This window comes from Eptatretus burgeri, chromosome 1, assembly GCF_056783735.1.
Source record: "Eptatretus burgeri isolate ZD-2024b chromosome 1, Ebu_testis_v1, whole genome shotgun sequence".
NCBI lineage: Eukaryota > Metazoa > Chordata > Myxini > Myxiniformes > Myxinidae > Eptatretus > Eptatretus burgeri.
Genome location: NC_140961.1, coordinates 12,982,663 through 13,005,179, shown reverse-complemented (window position 1 = coordinate 13,005,179; position 22,517 = coordinate 12,982,663). Strand labels below are relative to the sequence as shown.

The 22,517-nt window shown below is 44.3% G+C and overlaps 1 protein-coding gene across 2 annotated transcripts in view; it reads right to left on the bottom strand.

Annotated features, from left to right (window-relative positions):
- Positions 1-394: 394 nt before the first annotated feature.
- The window catches only part of LOC147033886 (uncharacterized), a 36,203-nt gene continuing 14,080 nt past the window's right edge, over positions 395-22,517 (bottom strand). The window contains exons 1-2 of one of the 2 annotated variants that reach the window (XM_085872152.1): positions 16,423-16,711; positions 395-1,376 (exon numbers count right to left, since the gene is read on the bottom strand). In XM_085872152.1, the coding sequence (XP_085728278.1) occupies positions 706-1,376; positions 16,423-16,702 (951 nt within the window). In that variant the 5' untranslated portion in view covers positions 16,703-16,711 and the 3' untranslated portion in view covers positions 395-705. Of the gene's footprint in view, positions 1,377-16,422; positions 16,712-22,517 lie in introns of those variants that run through there. The other variant, XM_085872147.1, reaches the window with a different exon arrangement.

Sequence of the window (22,517 nt, the reverse complement as noted above, 5' to 3'; positions counted from 1 at the left end):
CCTTGTTAATAATTGTGGACCTCATTCACTTTAGTGTTTTTTATTTTTAATATTATATTTCAGATTAAACATGCGCAACAAACTGTGCATTGCAGGCATGCCCAAGTACCGTATACTCTCTCACAAAATATATAGAAGTATTAATTAAATAACGTAACATTAATGTGGTACATGGCTCATCTGTTGAGAACAATGACGCAAACAAGTGCTGTTTACACTGCATATATAAATATACATGTCTAAGGATTACATTATGAAGAACATTCATGCAATTTATGACCTATGCTGTATGCGTTAAACAACCATATCAATGTATATTTCATGTTAATTATTTCATTAAAATCACCCGTCAATTTCAGTCACATGACAAAGGTCGCTCAATGCACACAATAAAGTGTGTGTGTGTGTGTGTGTGTGTGTGTGTGTGTGTGTGTGTGTGTGTGTGTGTGTGTGTGTGTGTGTGTGTGTGTGTGTGTGTGTGTGTGTGTGTGTGTGTGTGTGTTATAGTCTTCGTAATGGCAAATCTGTAACATCCTTGTTTCATCATCATGGCATTTAAAAGATCACAGCTTCATAAAGGTGAAGAGGATGTGGCACAGGTTGGTTTTTCATTGTGATCCACTGTATATAAGTGCAGGAATTGCTCTTGGCTCAGATAGAAGATCTGACTCGTTTTGCAAAGACCTCCTTTGAAAATGACTGCAGTTAAATGTTCTTACTTAGCGACGCACATGCTGCAGATGTCCAGCTTGGCAAGAAATAGGTGCAAAGTGCAGGGTAGTGACAGGCAGGACTGTAGAGGCTCGCTGGGTGTCCAATAGACCCGTACACGTTAAAAGGGACCTCCGTGGGATCATATTGACGTTGGTCGTCTCTTACAAGCACTCTTACGGCCACCTTTTTGGCCGCTGTGATCGGCGGTGTAATCCCGGCAAGCGACGATCCGATACCAGCCGTGGCGATTTGACGCCTCTTGGTCTTGTAGCGTCTGTTTTGGAACCAAATCTTCACTTGCGTCTCTGTCAGGTTGAGGGCCAAAGCTAGGTGTGCTCGCTCGGGGCCCGACAGGTAACGGGTTCTGCTGAACCTTCGCTCAAGCTCAAGGACCTGAGCAGGTGTAAATGCCGCACGAGATCGCTTCTTCCGCCCATGTGTCGTGTGCAGATCCTCGCACGTGGCCGAAACCACCAGTTTGACGTCCTCTATCGCCGCTTCCATGGAGTTCCTCGTGGGGGTTGCCACAGTCTCCAGTCGAGATCGCAATCCCTCTCGATCAGTGGGATTTGTGTATGGGTTTGCCTTTGTCATCCGAATATTGACTGCCGCTCGGTGCATGATGGATGTGGTTAGATGGGTTCCAAGGGGCAAGACCGAGTCTGAAAAACATGGGAGTGGAAGCAACACAAGACTGAAAACTCATTTTTAAAAACTGCACTTCTCTTTATAATATATGGTCATCATCATCATCATCATCATTTCATATGCAGCCTATTGCAGGGAGCAGGCCGTTCTGCTGATGCAGTGCCCCCTGTTTTCAGTAAGCTGGTACTCATTATGCCGACCTCGGAAGGATGCCGGGCTGAGTCAACCCACCCGGAATTATTTAATGCCACAATAGGAGCTCAAACTCAAGACCCTAATATCTTAAGCCAGTCACCTGAACAGTTAAGCCAACACCAAGCTTATAATGTATGGTGAGAATAGAAAATACAGTTGCTGAAAATCAGATGATTATTTTTACAAGATTATTGTTATATGACGTTAAAATAATACTGGATATGCAGTTATCTGCGTGGTCACCTTTGTAGTGTTATTCTCTATTAAACATTTGTAGGAACTTAGAAGTGTGCAATATCGGTAGATAATTATTCAAATTTCGGTGAAAGTCAAGTTAATTTCATAGTTACTTTGAAGTATACAAAACAAATTCGGAAATCGAAAAGTTTTATTTTTGCAATACATATACTAGTAATAGGTGTCCACAACCATCCTTGACCAAGTGGAATGTCAGCCGAGGCCCTCACTTGTTTTTCCTTCCGCACTGACTGTTTCATCTCTATTCGCTTTTAAATTCGTTTTCTCCACAACCGCTTGAGCGATTGAAGCAAAACATTCAACATAGGAGTGCCTTCCCATGGATAATTTTACTTAAACAAAGTTACTTATTTATCCAGGTTCTTCCCAACATCTTTGTTCTTTGTTCCTTTCACACTTCTTTCTTCTTTTTCACATTTCTCTTTATTCACTCTAATTCTTGCTTTTTTTTTCTTTTATCTCTTTTACTTCCATTTCTCTTTCTTTTTCTATCTGTCGAGGAGAAGTGAATTCTTGCAAAAAAAATTTCTGTTGGGCTTACTTCACTGCACCTGGATGGGTTTGTGGGTGGAGGAGTTGCAGCTGAAACCCAAATCCTATGCAGGTTTCCTCTTGATGATTCTATCTTTGATCTTTACTTCTTTGGGTTCTTTCTGATGACTCTAAAGTAATATTTGGTCCTCCATTTTATTACATGATGATTGGATGGAAAATACAGCCAGCATTCAAAAAGTCCGTTTTCTACAGGTATGGGTTGCAGGGTGTTTCACGTATCAGGAGTAAATGGCCTCGACCTCGCTTCGCTTCCAACAAATTACTTAAATAATCAACACCATTTACATGAATGCAAATGACAAGAAACCACAATAAAAAATTTAAATCAGTGAATAGTTGTAATTCGTTATCAGCTTCTTCCCTTGTTTGAAAGTCTATGAGTGGGTTCAGAATGGCACCAAGGAAGCAACTTTCAACAGAACAGCATGTGGATACAATATCTGTGAGAAGAAGGGCACACTATGAAGAAAGTAGAAATTGGCTCGATGCAAGACAATAAAAGGCCAGGAAGACCCAGAAGAACCCCCCCCCCCCCCCCCATGGCAAGACAAGTACTTGAAATCGACAAGCACAAGATAAGCACAGCTTATGTGATCGAAGAAAATCAAGTCTGCAGCTGATAAATGAAATGAAAGCAGGCCTGAGCATCAACATGTTGTCCAGCACTGTACACAGAAGAATGACCACAGAAAAAGGTGAAAAGACTGAAATTTGCAAAGCAATACAAGATTGGGTGAATGAACAATGGAATCGGGTACTCTGCTCTGATGAATCGAAGTTTGAACTTTTTTGATCGAAGAGACACCAGTTCGTATGCAGAGGACCCGGAGAACGTTATAACACGCAATGTTTGCAACCTACTGTTAAACACGGGGGAGGTTCTGTGGCTATGTGGGATTATATCTCAGGTTTGTGTGTCAGAAAACTTGTTAAAATCAATGTAACGCCAACAAAAGAGAAGTACAAGCAGATACTGCAGCACCATGCAGTTCCGAATGGAAATCGTTTAATTGGAAGAGGATTCAATTTCCAACAATATTATGATGCATAAAAGCTTCCAATGGAGTAACACTGTGTTTGGAAAACACACAGTAGACAGTGAGTGTGCTCAAAGTGTTATAATGGCCACTTCAGATTCTGGACATGAGTCCCATCGAGACCCCATGGGATTGCCGAGAAAATGAGAAGAACAAGAGGAACCCGACTAACTTCACAGAACTGTGGAATGTACTGCAGGATGTTAGGCACAATATTCCTGGAAGAGTGTTTCAGTACTGTGTTTCAGTACATAGGAAGTATGGATAAAAGAGTGATGGCACTCAAGAAGGCAAAGAGGGGACACACAAAGTATTGACTGATACTATAAAATGACACTGTTCTTGTTATTAACTTGTGTACGCAAAGCGAACAGCGGGGTTAAGCAATTGGTTAACGTCTGTCTGTCTGTCCATCCGTCCATCAGTCTATAAACATCAGTTTATGATCGAGGAACAACTTATTTAAATTGAATGTTATATTTTTAACATGAATGGCAACATGAATAGGAAGACAAGGCTCGTTTACCATACATTGGTTCTGAATTCGACCCGATCTCACATGCGCAGAGAGTAGTGAGATATTTGTTTTACTTTGTCTGCCTGCAAGTCAAACAAGATTGCAAATCATTCCAAACAGGAAACTTACTCTTTTTAAGGATGTCATAATGCACGCATAAGATGGGCACGAATAACTAATGTAACGTGTTTGATAGGATGGTTTAATACACGCTGGGGAAAACAGTGGTAAAACCCAGAATTTCTTTATTTATACACCTTTAAACATCTTTAAACCTTTATTTTAATTTAATTACAAACTTGAAGACTGTAGAAGAAAAATCACCATCATATTCCTTCCAAAAACTGTGCACTATATTGATATATAGCATCAGATGGAGTGGTATGTTTTTCGAGGATGGACCAATCGAGGATTTTGAGGGGAAGTGGCTGCCATTATGGGTATGTATCGATCATCTCCATTAACTAGTCTTTATCACAGCCATCATCAACATTGCAATCGCATTATTGGATCAAGCTGTTTTGAAAGCTAAAGGTAAGTTTCATGATCTTCATAACTCAATAAAATAAACTTTATTTTATGTTCTTCGTGCAGGAAAGGAAGCCTGGTGCTGACTTAACAGTTAAGGTGGCTGGCTTAAAATCTTAGGGTTTTGAGTTTGAGCCCCTGTTGTGCCGTTACATAACACCAGATGGGTTTCCTCAGCCTGTCATCCTTTCAAGGTCAGCAAAATGAGTACCAGCTTACTGGAAACAAGGGGCACTGCATCAGCGGCTCAGCGGCACTCCCAGCAATGATGGAACCAGCAGCCACAGGCTGCATACGAAATAATAATTCCAACTCAAGAAAATAAACTTTATTTTATGTTCTTAATAACCCTTTTATTCATGACAATAAATAGCACAAAAACAATGCACAGACATGTAAATTAAAGTACAGTTCAGACAAATTTTAAAGTTGAAGTCACAAACCCTATTTTCCCCATTGCTCCCTAAGTTTGCGGATTTGCGGTTCACGGGGACTTTCAAGAATGTAACCTCTGTGAATGGCAAGATCCTCCTGTATACAGTGCTGATAGAAAGTCGTCCACACCTCCTTTCAAATTTTCAAAATTACCACCTTTTGTTGCCTCATAGCCTGCAATTAAATTCCATCAAATTAGACTTTTGCCACGTTTATTTACACTTCGAAACCCCCAACTTCCAAGTGAAAAACAAATTCGACAAATTTCAGAAAATTAATTAAAAATACAAAACGAGAATATCTTGGTTGGATAAGTGTCCACCCCCCTGAGTTAATATTTGGTGGAAGCACCTTTGATAGCAGTTACAGCTGTGAGTCTGTTGGGATAGGTCTCTCCCAACATTGCACACATTGTCATTGATTGGGTAATATTGTTACGAATTTGGAAGTTTACTGCAAACAACATTCAGGTCCTATAGCTCAATTATATCGATAAGTAAATGTGGATAGATAGCTCCTTTTCCCTTGTCTAATGGGAATTAAATGTACGTGTGCTGTGTTATTTTAATAGTTAGGTTTTTTACACCCCTTATAACAACAACAACACGCCTTCACCTCGCTTCCTCACACCGACGCCATTGTCTACATGCGTTCGACCACGTACGTGGGTGGTGTTTCCTCGGCCACCAGAGCTCCGACTCCGCCCCAGAGAGATGGAATGTTCCCCCCGACTAATGGGAGGCGTGAGACGTCTCAGACACCGACGTTCCCACGAACCCCGGACCAATGGGAAGCGTGAGACATCTCAGACACCGACGTTCCCACAAACCCCGGACCAATGGGAGGCGTGAGACGTCTCAGACATCGACTTTCTCACGAACCCCGGACCAATGGGAGGCGAGACGTCTCAGATGGTGATCCTTCCCACGACACCCCATCTCGCAGGAGAAATGCCATATAAGAAACGCCAGGGCCTTGGAAAGAGCATCAGCGTGAGTGTCAGGGTTGGGCGATCGGGTTTGAAATGCCGGAGATCGACTCATCTGGTCTGATCGGCTTGGCAGTGATCGGGTTTGAGGTGCCGGAGATCGACTCATCTGGTCTGGGCGGCTTGGCAGCGATCAGGTTCGAGGTGCCGGAGAGCGACTCGTCTGGTCTGGTCGGCTTGGCAGTGCCTGGCGTCCGACACTTTTCCTCCGTCACTGGTGCTTGGAGTGGCATCGTGTTGCGGGTTCGAGTCCCAAAGAGCAAGATCGTCGAAGACCACACGAGGTGGACAGGTCCAAGCGCAGGCCCTGATCTCGAGCTCACCTGTCCTCAAGCTGGAGGCCTTCAATAAAGACTATTGGGGTCCATTTCTGTGTGTGTGTCTGTGTGTGGGCCCATCTTTAAGTAGCAACTGTTCAGTGCCTTGTACATTATTTGCATTTCATTTCTATTAGTCGTGATAACTCTGCTTCTTACGTGCTCCCCTCCTTCCCCACCTATTCTAAATAAACCCATGTGTTAAATGTATCAGTTCGTTTTTGTGTTTCTTTTATTGGTTTAACACGTTGCGTGTTGGAGAATTAGCCAGGCTGTTGCCACTGTAAAGGGACATTTGGACCGACGAAAGCTCGGTGACCGTCTGCTCAGGTCGCACATGGTTCGAGTACGCTAGCGTCTCGTTCCGTACGAGCATCGTCGAGGGTGAATTTCCCTGGTAGTTGGACGACGTGGGTATTTAGGTAAATTGAAATTGGCAATCGACCCTACCCCACGTGGTCGACCTATTGGCGAACTTCGGTCCTCTAAGGGACCCGTCGTCTCCGGAGTTATCCGGGGTGACAACCTTACATTCCGGGTGATCGGTGGAGCAAATTCTACTGCTCCATCTGGTGGTCCTGCTCGTAGCCGATACCTGGCCCCGCAACAATATTTCCCCATTCTTCTGTCCAAAACTGTTCAAGCTTAGTCAAGTTGTGTGGGGAGCGTTGATGAACAGCAATTTTCAAGTCATGCCACAGATTTTCGATTGGATTTCGGTCAGGGCTCTGATTGGGCCACTCAAGGCCATTTATCTTTTTGTTCCTTAGCCACTCCAGTGAAGCTTTGCCTGTGTGCTTTGGGTCGTTGTCATGCTGAAAGGTGAACTTCCGTCCCAATTTCAGCTTTCTTGCAGAGGGCAGCAGGTTTTCCTCGAGGGTTTTTCTGTATTTCGCTCCATCCGTTTTCCCTTCTATCCTGACAAGTGTCCAGTCACTGCTGATGGGAAACATCCCCATACCATGATGCTGACACCACCATGCTTCACAGTCGGGATGGTGTTCTTTGGGTGATGTGCTGTGTTTGGTTTGCACCAAACATAACGTTTTGCATTTAAGCCAAAAAAATTCCATCTTTGTTTTGTCAGATCACAAAACTTTTTGCCACGTGGCTATATAATCTCTGGAATGTTTTTTTGTATACCTCAAATTGGACTCAAGGTGGGTTTTTTGAGTAATGGCTTCCTTATTGCCACCCAACCACACAGACCAGATTGTGGAGTGCTTGGGATATTATTGTCACATGCACACAGTGACCAGTCTTTGCCATAAAGGCCTGTAGCTCTTTCAAAGTTGCATTGGCCTCTTGGTGGCCTCTCTGATCAGTCTCCTCCTTTCTTGGTCATCTAGTTTGGAGGGACGGCCTGATCTTGGCTGGGTCTTGGTGGTACCATACACCTTCCACTTCTTAATGATTGGCTTGACTGTACTCCAAAGGATACTCAAGGCCTTTGAAATATTTTTATACCCATCGCCTGATTTTTTTTTTTTGTATACCTTGTCGAGGCTCGTATGAGAGCTAACACACAATGCACAGCAAAGGGGGGGGGGGGCATGAGACAAGATGGGCGGGAGAGGGAAGGACAAAACAGTGGGGAACAGAGACGTTTGGAGATCTGCGGAAGGGAGAGGATTGGGGCGGGGAACATGGGGTATACAAGATGGATACTACAGGGACTTTCAGGAAGGAAAGCAGGTAATTTGAAGGAGGTGGGTTTGGGGTGGATTAACGGGCGTAGAAAAGATTGAGGATTTGGATGGGGGATGATAAGAGGTGGTGGTCAACAGCTGTTTTGAAGACCTGGAGGGAAGAATGGGATTGAACAGAATGAGGGAGTTTATTCCAAAGGCAGGAAAAAAGAGGAATGAAAGAGTGAAGGTGAGCAGTGATTCGTGATTTTGGTAGTTTTACCAGCAGGGGGTTGTTGGCGGACTTTGAGCGCCTTGCGGAAATGTGGTGGGGATAAATCGCAGACGGAGCAGAGGGGGGAGGGGGTGAGACCGGAGAGGAGACGATGGAAGACAGAAAGATCACCGACCTGCCTGCGGTGAGAAAGTGAGAGGCCCAAAGACTCAGCCTTATCGCGGGAGATGCCAATGATCAGAAATGCCTTGGTTTCCACAGCGTGAAGCTGAGAAAGGTGCGAGGCAGGAGCAGCAGCCGAGAGCAGAGAGCAGTTCTCCATCAGGCTGCAGATGAAAGCTTTGTATGTGGTCAGGAGCTCAGGTGGGCCAAGGAAGGACTTTGTATGATGGAGGATTCCCAGTCGGCGACTGGCTTTGGATACCAAATATCATGGCTCGCAAGTACCACCCATCGCTTCACTGAAAGGAATACCCAAGGGGGGAGGGATAAAAAGAGGGGGAGCGAAAGGGGTGGCGGAGAGAGTGGAAGGACAGGGAGCGAGGAGGGTTGGGGGATCGAGGAGGAGTGGGGGAAGCGAAGGCAGATGTGCGGTGGAGCGTTAATTACCACCTGGGCGCGTCTAGAGACAAACTCCCGTCCAGACACAAACCCTGCCTGGACACGTCTGGAGACAAAAACGTCCGGACACAAATCCTGTCCTGACACGTCCGGAGACAAACCCTACCCTGACACGTCCGGAGACAAACCCTGCCCTGACACGTCCGGAGCCAATCCCTACCCTGACACGTCCAGAGGCAAACTCCCGTCTGGACACAAACCCTGCCCTGACCCGTCCGGAGACAAACACTGTCCAGATACGTACAGAGACAGAGAGAGGGGAGGAGAGGGTGAGAGGTGTGGGAGGAGGGTGCTGCACTGCATTGGGAGGGGGGTAGAGCAAGTATGGGACAGAAAGAAAGAGAGAGAGAGAGAGAGAGAGAGAGAGAGAGAGAGAGAGAGAGAGAGAGAGAGAGAGAGAGAGAGAGAGAGAGAGAGAGAGAGAGAGAGAGAGTGTTAGTTATGCTTTATGAACAACACACACACACACACACACACACACACACACACACACACACACACACACACACACACACACACACACACACACACACACACACACACACACACACACACACCCACACTTGGCTGATATTGGCAACAACACAAACACCATGAGTAGCTTTCACTGAAAAACAATGTTACATTAATTTCGAAGTTTCAGGGAGATGTTCCCAAACATGAATCTTTATAAGCAGCTGCGTGTGATGGGTGGGAAAAAAAAATTGGCTCGGTAATTTAGAAAATACGTTAATATGTAAAATGGCTCGGAAATCGTGTGTTATTTCACAATCACTCACACAGGGTCGAGGAGCACGAACCACTCTCTCAGGGCAGAGGAGCACAAACCACTCGCTCAGGGCGGAGGAGCACGAACCACTTGCTCAGGGCGGAGGAGCACGAACCACTCGCTCAGGGCGGAGGAGCACGAACCACTCACTCAGGGCAGAGGAGAATGAACCACTCGCTCAGGGCAGAGGAGCAGGAACCACTCGCTCAGGGCAGAGGAGCACGAACCACTTGCTCAGGGCAGAAGAGCACGAACCACTTGCTCAGGGCAGAGGAGCACAAACCACTCGCTCAGGGCAGAAGAGCACGAACCACTCGCTCAGGGCAGAGGAGCACGAACCACTCGCTCAGGGCAGAGGAGAACGAACCACTCGCTCAGGGCAGAGGAGCAAGAACCACTCGCTCAGGGCAGAGGAGCACGAACCACTCGCTCAGGGCAGAGGAGCACGAACCACTCGCTCAGGGCAGAGGAGCACGAACCACTCGCTCAGGACAGAGGAGCACGAACCACTCACTCTGAATGATGTGGCAGGCAATCGCATCCGCAGTGAGTGAACGATTCGCTCAGAAGGACGTAGCGCGTTACTGCTATCAACTGTAAGGTGTTCGGCAAGTGGTTTAAGCACTCATGTAAGTTCTCCAATGATAAGGAACGGTTGGTCAGGCTGTTGCTGCGTATCATATAGGATCTGTTTAAAGGCCCGGTCACACCTTGACGTTTTAGCCAGCGATGGCAACGTATTAAAATGTATCTAAAACGCTGGCTTACGTTGAACTTTTGATGTTTTTTTTTAAAGATTCGGACGTATTCATAGCGACTTGGTCTTATGTATAACGCATTGGTAACGGACACAGAACGTTTCATTGTGTTATAGATAACTTATACCAACGAATGCTGAACCTGTTGTCGGCCGACACAACCGATGCCCAACGATAGTCTAACTTAGGCATAGCGCGTTGCACGCATCGCCGACGATGTCGTGACGTAGCCTATTAAAAGGCTGACGCACAACGATTCGAATCATAACTGCCGTAGAAATGGAAGTGTCAACATCGCAGTCACACCTTGGCGATCTTGCCAGCGTATGCCGACCTAAGAAAAATGTGTCTAAAACGTTGGGGAACGTCAAATACGGTATGAGTAAGTTTGGTATACGTGAGTACAACGCTAAAGTACGCTATCATACGTCGTAGTAAGTAGAGTACGTCAAGAAATTTTAAACATGTTCAAAATTTTACGACGTACTCGGCGTATGACACACGTTCCGCATGCGATGGGGATAAGTTTTACACACGATATGTGGACGCTTACACACGTCCACAAAGGCTACTTATAAGCTACTCATAAGTCGAAACACGTCGCGGTAATGTCTTTTTTACGCGAAACTTATTTCTAAATTATGTTTGACGTGCTTTGAACCAATTCTTTACGTAGTCCCAACACACATCGACGTATGTAGACGTATTCCAATGACGTCTTCCGGTCGACAAAAAAAATAAATTAACGTGTTTCTAGCTTACAACTGCCATATAAAGACGTGTTCCCAGCGGTTTTGGGAATTGGTATATAAAATGCTGCTCATAAAAGGGGAACCCAACAGTGTTTTCGAGTCCTTTTTGAGTCGATGTCCATGTCAGCAGTAACAGTATCAGTATCAGTATCAGTATTAGTATTAGTATTAGTAGTAGTTTGTTCATGTTGGCAGTAGTAGGTGAGTGTGAGGGGGAGGGTGTGGGTTATGATGGATCGTCCTTGCGTCCGCGTGTCCACGGGTAGGTTCATAGGCTGCCACTCAACGATTTAAATGGCTGCATCTCCACTATTGAAAGTAGACGCTTGCGCTCAACAATTGGATTTTTTTACACTCAACGACTTTTAAACGGTACCACTCAGCTAGTTTCATTGTTTACAATGAACGATTTAAATTGCTGTCACTCGCCTTTGTTTTTTGACGCTGGGGTTTGGAAATTTGAAGCGTTTCTTCTGAACGTGTTAAAACGCTCAAACTCGACTATTTTAAATAGACGCTGCCGATGGACAATTGGAATCATAGCCAAGCTAGACATCGAAGTGTGAACATCCTCGTCATGCCGAAGAAAAGTTTGAAGAATGCTGCAAATAAGTGTCCTAGCCGTGGCCGTGGACGCTGACGCAAGGACGATCCATTATACCGACGTCTTTCAGCCTATGAGTAACTTAAAAGTAACGTCTGTCGATGTGTGGCAACGATCGCGTAACGTGCCAACAACACGTTAATCATAGGTAGGAAATAAGTTTCGGGTACGCTAAACATTACCTCGGCGTGTCTCAACTTATGATTAACTTACAAGTAGCATGTGTTGACGTCTGTCAACGATCGCAGACCGTGCATACAACTTGTGGCCAGCGTAGCGGACGTGTGAGTCATACGCCGGCATACGTCGTGAAATTTCAAGCATGAAAAAATTTGAGGACAACCAAAAAGTACAACGTTTAAAGCCAGCGTACAACGACGTATGGCAGTGTTTTTCAACGTGCTCTCAATGTTATCAAAACTTACCCATAACGTATTATATTCAACGTGTGCCAGCGTTTTAGAAAAAAAATTCAAAAATCGGCATACGTTGGCTAAAACGTCAAGGTGTGACCGGGCCTTAACTTTAAAGCCGGTCTTCACCGCACATGCAACAGTTAATGAAACAAAATGAATTCGTTCAAATAATGACTTTATCCACAAAAGAGTTGCAGCATAATGCACAACAACCCTGGACACCCACCCCTCTCCTCTCCTCTCCTCTCCCTGTCTCTCTCTGTCTCTCTCTGTCTCTCTCTCTGTCTCTCTCTCTGTCTCTCTCTCTCTCTCTCTCTCTGTCTCTCTCTCTCTCTCTCTCTCTCTCTCTGTCTCTCTCGCTCTGTCTCTCTCGCTCTGTCTCTCTCTCTCTGTCTCTCTCTCTCTGTCTCTCTCTCTCTGTCTCTCTCTCTGTCTCTCTCTGTCTCTCTCTCTGTCTCTCTCTCTGTCTCTCTCTGTGTCTCTCTCTCTCTCTCTCTCTCTCTCTCTCTCTCTCTCTGTCTCTCTCTCTGTCTCTCTCTCTCTCTCTCTCTCTCTCTCTCTCTCTCTCTGTCTCTCTCTCTCTCTGTCTCTCTCTCTGTCTCTCTCTGTCTCCTCTCTCTCTCTCTCTCTCTGTCTCTGTCTGTCTCTCTCTGTCTCTCTCTCTGTCTCTCTCTCTGTCTCTCTCTCTGTCTCTCTCTCTGTCTCTCTCTCTGTCTGTCTCTCTCTCTCTCTTTTCTCTCTCTCTCTCTCTCTCTCTCTCTCTCTCTCTCTTTCTCTTTCTCTCTCTCTCTCTCTCTCTCTCTCTCTCTCACCCACCCACCTTCCCCTAATATTCCCATCAGCGAAGCGACAGGTTGTATCTGGGAGTACCAAATATATATAAATCTCTTTCTAATCACTGACGAGAACTGCCTGGCTGATATTAAAGATCGGTGCCTTCCGGGTGATGTAGATTGCTGAAATTTTGCATGTTGATGAACATCGAAACCAGTACACCGGAAATATCACATCATCGTTGGACAACATCCATAAATGAGAATATCAACAAATGAAAAAAAAAGAAAGAAAAAAATGCAGGTGAGTGACCTGAGACAATGGGGAAGCTTGGTAAGTTAGTGTGCCGATGGACATCGAAGCCGATACACCAAGAAAAAAAAATCACAGAACCATCGGAAAGCATCCGTAAATGAAAATATCTGAAAATAGGTGCAGCCTTCATATAGCCTGGTGTTGGCACAGTGGTTAGGGCAGCGGCTTGGGATCTAAAAGGTCCTGAGTTCAAGCCCCGTTGGGCCACTGCATTAATACACCAGGGGGTTGACTCAGCCTGTCATCATTCCGAGGTCGGCGAAATGAGTACCAGTGTACTGGGCCGGTGTATACCCCGGTTAAAATAGGTGTACCATATCCCTGTGTCGTAAGAGGCGACCAGGGTTGTGTCAGGAAGGGCATCCAGCGTAAAACATGTGCCAAATCACTATGCGGATCATACGGATGATCCGCTGTGGCAACCCCTAACGGGAGCAGCCGAAAGAAGAAGAAGAAGAAGGTGCAGCCTTCACCCTTCTCACTCATATTATTGATACCTACGAATCGCTGGACACATTATAATGCTTTTAAATGCCTGGAGACGCCAGCGTATGTGGCTTTATTTCATTTCTGCACATGCCTTAATCTCGAGAAGCTCTTAAACAAAGCTGATTAATAAACATTTAAGCTCCAGAAATGAATTTCATACGAAACTTCTTCCATAACTGCCTTTATTTAATTTTGGCACATGCGATAGGCTCGATAATCTCTTAACCTAAGCCAAATTTAAAAATTTAAACTGCGGAATTTACCTTAGCAGCAGTTCCGACTGCTAAAAAAAGTGTTTATTTGTCCAATTCGCACATTCTTTGATACTCCGGGCATCTCCGGGTGGTATTTAAATGACTGATCGCTAATCGCTTGCTAAGCCAGCCGTTCCTTATCAACCGTTTCATTGGAGTGCTTAAACCACCTGTTGAACACCCTACTTTTGATAGTGGTATTACGTACGCTGTTCCTGTCATCTGGTTCGCCTGTTGAAAGTGTTGTGAATTTCTTTTTTCACACGAGATCGCATTGTATCATCTTTTTATGTGATATGCTTTCACTATGTTAACAAAATTATATTAATATACAGTACCTATCAAAAAAAACCTTCCAACCTCAAATCTAAGCTCTTGTTTATAACTCTGCCAAGGGGGAAATTGGGGCATGAACGAGAAGGAATGCATGCAGGGCACATGTGACCTCACATGAGAGCATGCATGACCACATAGGAGAGCGCTTCTGTGCAGCAGGAGCCGACTGTATGTCCTGATCGAGAGGTGCAGCCGGCAGTTGCTGTCAGCACGAAGAAGTATGAATGAAGAGATTGGAATTTGTAAACGGACTCTCTGCGGGTGTGTTTGCATGCCTGCATGCTTGGTTACGTATGTGTGGTGCATGGATTTTGCGAGCATGTCGACTGCACTCGCACCCGGGCCTGGGGTGCATGGCGCGGTGGTGGAGGTTATACGGCCGTCTCATGAACCATGTGTTTCGGTACATGGGGAGTGGATGTTCTGTGGCGCCAAAGTCATGCGGGACGTGCCGTGAAGTGTGGGAGTGGGGAAAGTTGAGAATGTCGGTGAGAATCCGTGCACATGTGCGAGTGAAAGGATGAGTATATCGCCAGTGCATGAGCATTGTTAGCATTAACCACAAAAAGGTTGGAGGAATGCGTATGGGGGGCTGTTAAGGACTGGCATTTTAGTTTTGAACTTAAAACGGCTTCCCCAGAGTGTAGCATGTTCAAATCCAATTTGGAGTGAGCATGCCAAAGGGGTGCAAGGGTCACTGCATGTGTGAGTATGCATGCATACAGGCCATTGCCAGGCAGCTAGAAGAGTTTTAAATGCTCCCATCCGGTTTTATATAGAATCCGGCGGTGAAAAAGGAAAATGCTGCTGTTTGAGCGCATTTTATCCCCCCGGTCCACTGTCTTCCCTTCCACTCCCCTCATACTGCCTTCCCTTCCCCTCACTCTGCCTTTCCTTCCCTTCCCCTCATGCTGCCTTCCCTTCGCTGAACGCTGCCTTCCCTTGCCCTCCCCTCACGCTACCTTCACATCTCCTACCCTCATGCTGCATTCCCTTCACCTCTCTTAATGCTGCCTTCCCTTTCTCTCCCCTCACGGTGCCACCCCTTCCCCTCCCCTCATGCTGCCTTCCCTGCCCTCCCTTCATGCTGCCTTCCCTGCCCTCCCTTCACACTACCTTCCCTTTCCCTCCCCTCACACTGCCTTCCCTTCCCTCCCCTCATGCTGCCTTCCCTCCCCTCCCTTCCCCTCATGCTTCCTTCCCTTCCCCTCTTCACATGCTGCCTTCCTTTCTCTGTATGCTGCCTTCCTTTCACCTCCCCCCATGCTGCTTTCCCTTCCCTTCACATTGCCTTCACTTCCCCTCCCCTCATGCAAACCTCCTCCCAACTGCCCCCCTCCCCACCACCACCATACAACTCTCCAGAGGTCAAGGAGAGGAAGGGGGGTGTGAAACAACGTCCGAATTGGACAAACAAACACTTTTTTTTGAGCAGTCAGACCTGCTGGGAGGATAAATTCCGAAGTTTAAATTTTGAAATTCAGATCAGGTTAAGAGATTCCAGATCTTATCACATTTTAGTTGTAAAATGTGTGCAGAAGTTAAATAAAGGCATAAACAATGGCGTGGCTTTTCTGACGATTGAAGGAAAACGCCATTCCTTCCCTTCCCCTCCCCTTATGCTTATCTCCTCCGAAAGTCCCTCCCTCGTCCACCACCCATGGACGTCTCCGGGTAGTGGTTAGTAGGATCCGTTTAAACATGTTGTTTTAATGTACCCCATTTTATTCAATCCTGTGTTAATGCTCGCAGACAGGACCACCCCCCCCCCAACACTTCCCCTCAAGCACCCGACCAAACGCAAGTCCAGAACACCCCTTCCCCTTCTCTCTCCCCCATCCTCCTTGTTCCCACCTCCTCCCAGAGTGTATAGCGACGTGTAGTAAGGCGTCTCTCTCCCCCCCTTTTCTTCCCTCCCTCCCTCCTCCCTCCCTCAATATTCCCGTCATTGAAGCGATAGGTTGTGTTTGCATGTATATATATATATATATATATATATATATATATATATATATATATATATATATATATATATATCGTTGTGCCCCCAGAATCCGAACGCCCCATTGTTTGAACAAATTGGAATCTGAACAATTTTTTCGAGAAAAATTTGCCCGAAAAACAGAACACATTTTCGAAAACCGAACGCAACGTGGCGTTCATGTTTGTTCACGTGCGTCTCCCCCGCCTGTTCGACTCGCATCTTCACGCTTTGTTCATTCAGTTCGTCGGTGGAAGTCCTCGTGAAAGCATCTCTCGTGTGTTGTTCGCTACTTTACCTCGTGTTTTCACCTTGATTTGTGCTGTTTTTTTTTCTTCAATTATCACCCTTGTGCATTCACCATGGCAACCAAGAAGAGCAGTGAAGCAAATATGAGTAAGAGGAAGTCCGTGAGAACGACAATTGAGTTGAAGAAAAAACTTATCGCGAAGCATGAGAGCGGTACGCGTGTGTCTGATCTCGCTGCCATGTTCGAGCTGCCGAAATCGACCGTGTGTAGGATTCTGAAAAATAAAGAAGCGATAAAAGCGCGAAAACCCGTCGTGAAGCGAACCCATTCAATGAACCCTCTGACGAATCGGCTGTAACGAACTCAACGTTTTTTTCGCGAGCATGGTAGTGACGTCATGCTGTGTCACCCAATCGTGTCACCCAATGTGTCACTCTTGATTATATCTCCGTGGAACCGTGTGGTGAAAACGGCACGTTTGTGTCTCCACAGAGTGTACTGGGATATAAAACACCATTTGGTGCTTCATGATGGTTAATTACATAACTCCACCAGGCTGAACAGTTTACGTTTTAGATCCCAATGGCCACTGATAGGCCGGAGCTGCATCCAGACCTGATGGAAGAAGCGACAACGCTCCTGCTCATGCCCCAGGCTTGGAAGAAGATTCATGACTCAGAAAAGGTCATTTACTCATCTTATTTTACCTCAAACATGGGTAATTTCAGTTGAAAGTGTCTTGAAAGTGGGTTTATTGGGATCCAGGAACGGATTAATTCACTTTCCATTATTTCTTATTGGGAAAATAGTTTTTGGAATCCGAACTTTTTGGAATTTGAACAGCCTCTTGGAACGAATTAAATTCGGATTCTGTGGGCACCACTTATATATATGTTTCTATTAATACGTGTATATATATATATATATATATATATATATATATATATATATATACATGTATATTTATACATGTAAATACACCTAAACACACATACATACATACATATATATATATATATATATATATATATATATATATATATATATATATATATATATATATATATATATATATATATATATATATATATATATATCCGGGCGTAGTGGCGTGCGCCTGTAATCCGGCTACTCGGAGGCTTGGGTTGGAGGATTGCTTGAGGACGGGAGCTATGCGCTGGACCACGCTATGAGAGGGTGTAGGGCATCCCGGAATCATGGCAAAACCCAATCCTTATCCCTTTGTCGTAAGAGGCGACCAGGGTTGCGTCAGGAAGGGCATCCGGCGTAAGACCTGTGCCAAATCAGTATGCGGATCATAACAGATGATCCGCTGTGGCGACCCCTAACGGGAGCAGCCGAAAGACGAACAACAACATATATATATATATATATATATATATATATATATATATATATATATATATATATATATATATATGTAAATACAAATACACACACACACATATATATATATATATATATATATATATATATATATATATATATATAAACATATACACACACATATATGTATATATACTTACAGACCGTATATATATATATATATATATATATATATATATATATATATATTTTTTTTTTTTTACATATATACATACATACATATATGTATATATACATATGTATATCTCGGTATATATATATATATATATATATATATATCTATATATATATATATATATCTATATATATATATATATATATATATATATATATATATATATATATATATATATATATATATATATATATATATATCTTCTTCTTTCGGCTGCTCCCGTTAGGGGTCGCCACAGCGGATCATCCGTATGATCCGCATAGTGATTTGGCACATGTTTTATGCTGGATGCCCTTCCTGACGCAACCCTGGTCGCCTCTTACGACACAGGGATATGGTACACCTATTTTAACCGGGGTATACACTTGCCCAGTACACTGGTCCTCATTTCGCCGACCTCGGAAGGATGACAGGCTGAGTCAACCCCCTGGTGTATTAATTCAGTGGCTCAACGGGGCTTGAACTCAGGACCTTTTGGATCCCAAGCCATTGCCCTAACCACTGCACCAACACCAGGATATATATATATATATATATATATATATATATATATATATGTATACATATATACATATATAAGTATATATATACGTATACGTATATATATATATATATATATATATATATATATATATATATATATATATATATATATATATATATATATATATATATATATATATATATATATATATATATATATATATATATATATATATATATATATATATATATATATATATATATATATATATATATATATATATATATATATATATATATATATATATATATATATATATATATATATATATATATATATATATATATATATATATATATATATATATATATATATATATATATATATATATATATATATATATATATATATATATATATATATATATATATATATATATATATATATATATATATATATATATATATATATATATATATATATATATATATATATATATATATATATATATATTGTTGCGAATTGGCGCCCGCCGGCGTGCAGACGGCTACGTAACTCGGATCGCGGCACGTCGCCCACCGGACGGACAATTCAGTCGTGACCCTCCGGGAACTATCGCCCTTAGCCAGTCACGGGTGGGCCTTTCGACCTCACCACAATCGTGCCAATCGGCCACCCGCGTAGGATAGGGTTGTTCGCCAAACTCGACCTACCTAAGTACCCACGCGGATGGTAAACCAGGCGATCATACCTCGCCGCAGGTCGACTCCGGACATGAGCCGCTTGGGCAGCCCGTTCCGTACTATGGGGATAACTGAGCGGTGTTATCGCCGACCTCGACGGTTCAGATTAATTACCGGGCGTATTAAGCCCGCTACGAACCCTTTACATGAAGCTGGATGGAGGGTCAATAAAGAAAAGACGAAGCGAAACGGGAAAACAGTTCACACAAAGCACATTTATTAGCCGGCACACGGAAAGCACACATATACAGCCAAACAGTCAGAATGCACATATATCAACCCAAACAAAAGCAACAACGACGCAGATCTACTACCGACTACGCGCACACACGGCAACACTTATACAATTCTACTTTGCAGACGGCGCCAACACACATTTACTCAAATGCAAAGGAAAGAAGCCACCCTCATAGACAAGGGGGCAGACGGGCCTGTTGGCCAATATGCGCGCGTGACCTGAAGGAGCGGCCAGGCACGCGAGACCGGGGGGGGGGGGTCCTACCCGCGTCCTCGTGACGCGTTGGCGGACGAGCCGCAGATGTGGCCGCGTGGCTGTGCCCCGACTCCGTGCTCCTTGTCGGGTTTCGTTGGCATGACGTTTGGAGTGGGGTGGGAACGGGGCCCCCTTGTTGCACTATCTCAGCGCGGGGGAAAGGGGGAATTGTTGATGCCCTGGGGGAAGAGAATGGCTGGCTGGCTTGGGTCCCGCGACGAGCGATCTCACACCGCGACCTCGTCGCCGACCGCCATCCTTCTCGCCTCGGACCTGAGCTCCTTTGCCTCTTCCCGCAACTCTCCTCAGCCGACTGCAGAACCCAACTCGATGCCACACCGATGACTTTGCTACCCGACTCCACTCTCTGCCACACCGATGACTCGACTCACTCTGCACACTGATGACTCGACTCACTCTGCCCTGCCGACACACACTGCTACTGCCACACTCTCCCATGATTCGCCTTGCGCTCGCCGTTTTATAGGCCGACAGGAGAAAACAATATGCAAATATCCGGATCAGGATGACCTCAGGGGCGGAGCCACGCTCGCCAATTGGACGGAGGAAAAGTGGGCGTGAACCTCCGCTGATCCTAGAATTTGCATATATCGATTTCACACCGACGCGCCTGGAGGCGGGGCCAAGTCGCTCCGCGCTTGCTCATTGGACGGATTAGAAGTGGGCGTGTTGCACTCTTGATCCGAATTCTCCCTCGGAAAGGCCGCTATTTGCGCTCGCGGCTTGGTGCATATCGCTGAACGAGCCCAAGACAGCCCGACGCTCAGTGTTCACAGGTGGTGCGGGAATGGCCGTAGAAGGAGAGAGGTGAGGGTGGTGGAGGGTCTATCGGTGGTGGTTTGATGGTTATGGTGCCGTTTGGGAATGACGGTGATGCGATGTTGGCGGGATTGAGTTGTGAAGGTAAAGGTCGTGGCTGTTGGCATTGTTGTTGTTGTTGTCTGAGGGTTGGAGCATGGTTGTAGTTGGTGACGATGGCTGGCGTGGTGGTTAAGGTGGTTGTTATGTGATGGCGGTTGAGACGTGGTTGGTTCAAAATAAAGATAGAACAGAAAAACGGCTATTTCAAAGCGTCGCAGCCCGAATGAATCACATAAATTCCCTCGAGACAACGGATTTGGGGCTAACTACACATGTACTTCGAGATATCTCACCTACGGGCCCTTCATGGTGTAATGCGAATTTCCACAGCCGTAACAATATATATATATATATATATATATATATATGTATATATATACATATATACATATATATATATACATATACATATATATATATATATATATATATATATATATATATATATATATATATATACATACATATACATATATATATATATATATATATATATATACATATATATATACATATATACATATATATATAGATATATACATATATATATACATACATATATACATATATATATATATATATATATATATATATATATATATATATATATATATATATATATATATATATATATATATATAACCCCCAAACTTGATAAGGCAGCAAGGCATGATTTATGTATATGACCTTGGCATCATGCCACATTTCGGGTTGGAGATGCTCCTTTTGTTGATATATATATATATATATATATATATATATATATATATATATATATATATATATATTTATTTATATCTATGTATTACACATACACAAGAGAAAAATTTACTTATTTGGCCTATGTATAAGTTACATTGTGTGTTTGTGGATTTGGAGAAAGCTTATGATAGGGTGCCAAGAGAGGAGTTGTGGTATTGTATGAGAAAGTCGGGAGTGGTGAAGTATGTGAGGATCGTGCAGGATATGTATGAGGACAGTGTGACAGTGGTGAGGTGTGCGGTAGGAATGACGGACCGGTTTAAGGTAAAAGTGGGATTGCACTAAGGATCGACTCTGAGCCCTTTCCTGTTTGCAATGGTTATGGACAGGGTGACGGACGAGATCAGGCTGGAGTCTCCATGGACTATGATGTTCGTGGATGACATCATGATCTGTAGGGAGAGTAGGGAGCAGGCTGAGGCGAGCCTCGAGAGGTGGAGGTACGCACTGGAGAGAAGGGTAATGATAGTCAGTCGGAGTAAGACGGAGTACATGTGCGTAAATGAGAGGGAGGGTGGTGGTATGGTGCGGTTGCAAGGAGTTGAGGTGGGGAAGGTGGATGGGTTTAAATACTTGGGATCAACTATCCAAAGTAACGGAGAGTGTGGTAGAGAAGTGAAAAAGAGAGTGCAGGCAGGATGGAGTGGGTGGAGAAGAGTTGCAGGAGTGATTTGTGACAGAAGGGTAGCTGCAAGAGTGAAGGGGAAAGTATATAAGACGGTAGTGAGACCAGCTATGTTGTATGGTTTGGAGGCGGTGGCACTGACAAAAACACAAGAAGCGGAGCTGGAGGTGGCAGAGTTAAAGATGCTGCGATTCTCGTTTGGAGTGACGAGGATGGACAGGATAAGGAATGAGTATATTAGAGGGACAGCGCAGGTAGGACAGTTTGGAGACAAAGTGAGAGGCGAGATTGAGATGGTTTGGACATGTGCACAGGAGGGAAGCGGAGTATATCGGGAGAGGGATGCTGAGGATGGTGCCGCCAGGTAGGAGAAGAGTAAGGCCAAATAAGAGGTTCATGGATGCGGTGAGGGCGGACATGCGTGTGGTTGGAGTGTCAATGGAAGATGTGGAGGATAGAGCGAAATGGAGACGGATGATCCGCTGTGGCGACCCCTAACGGGAGCAGCCAAAAGAAGATATATATATATATATATATATATATATATATATATATATATGTTTTCTCACACA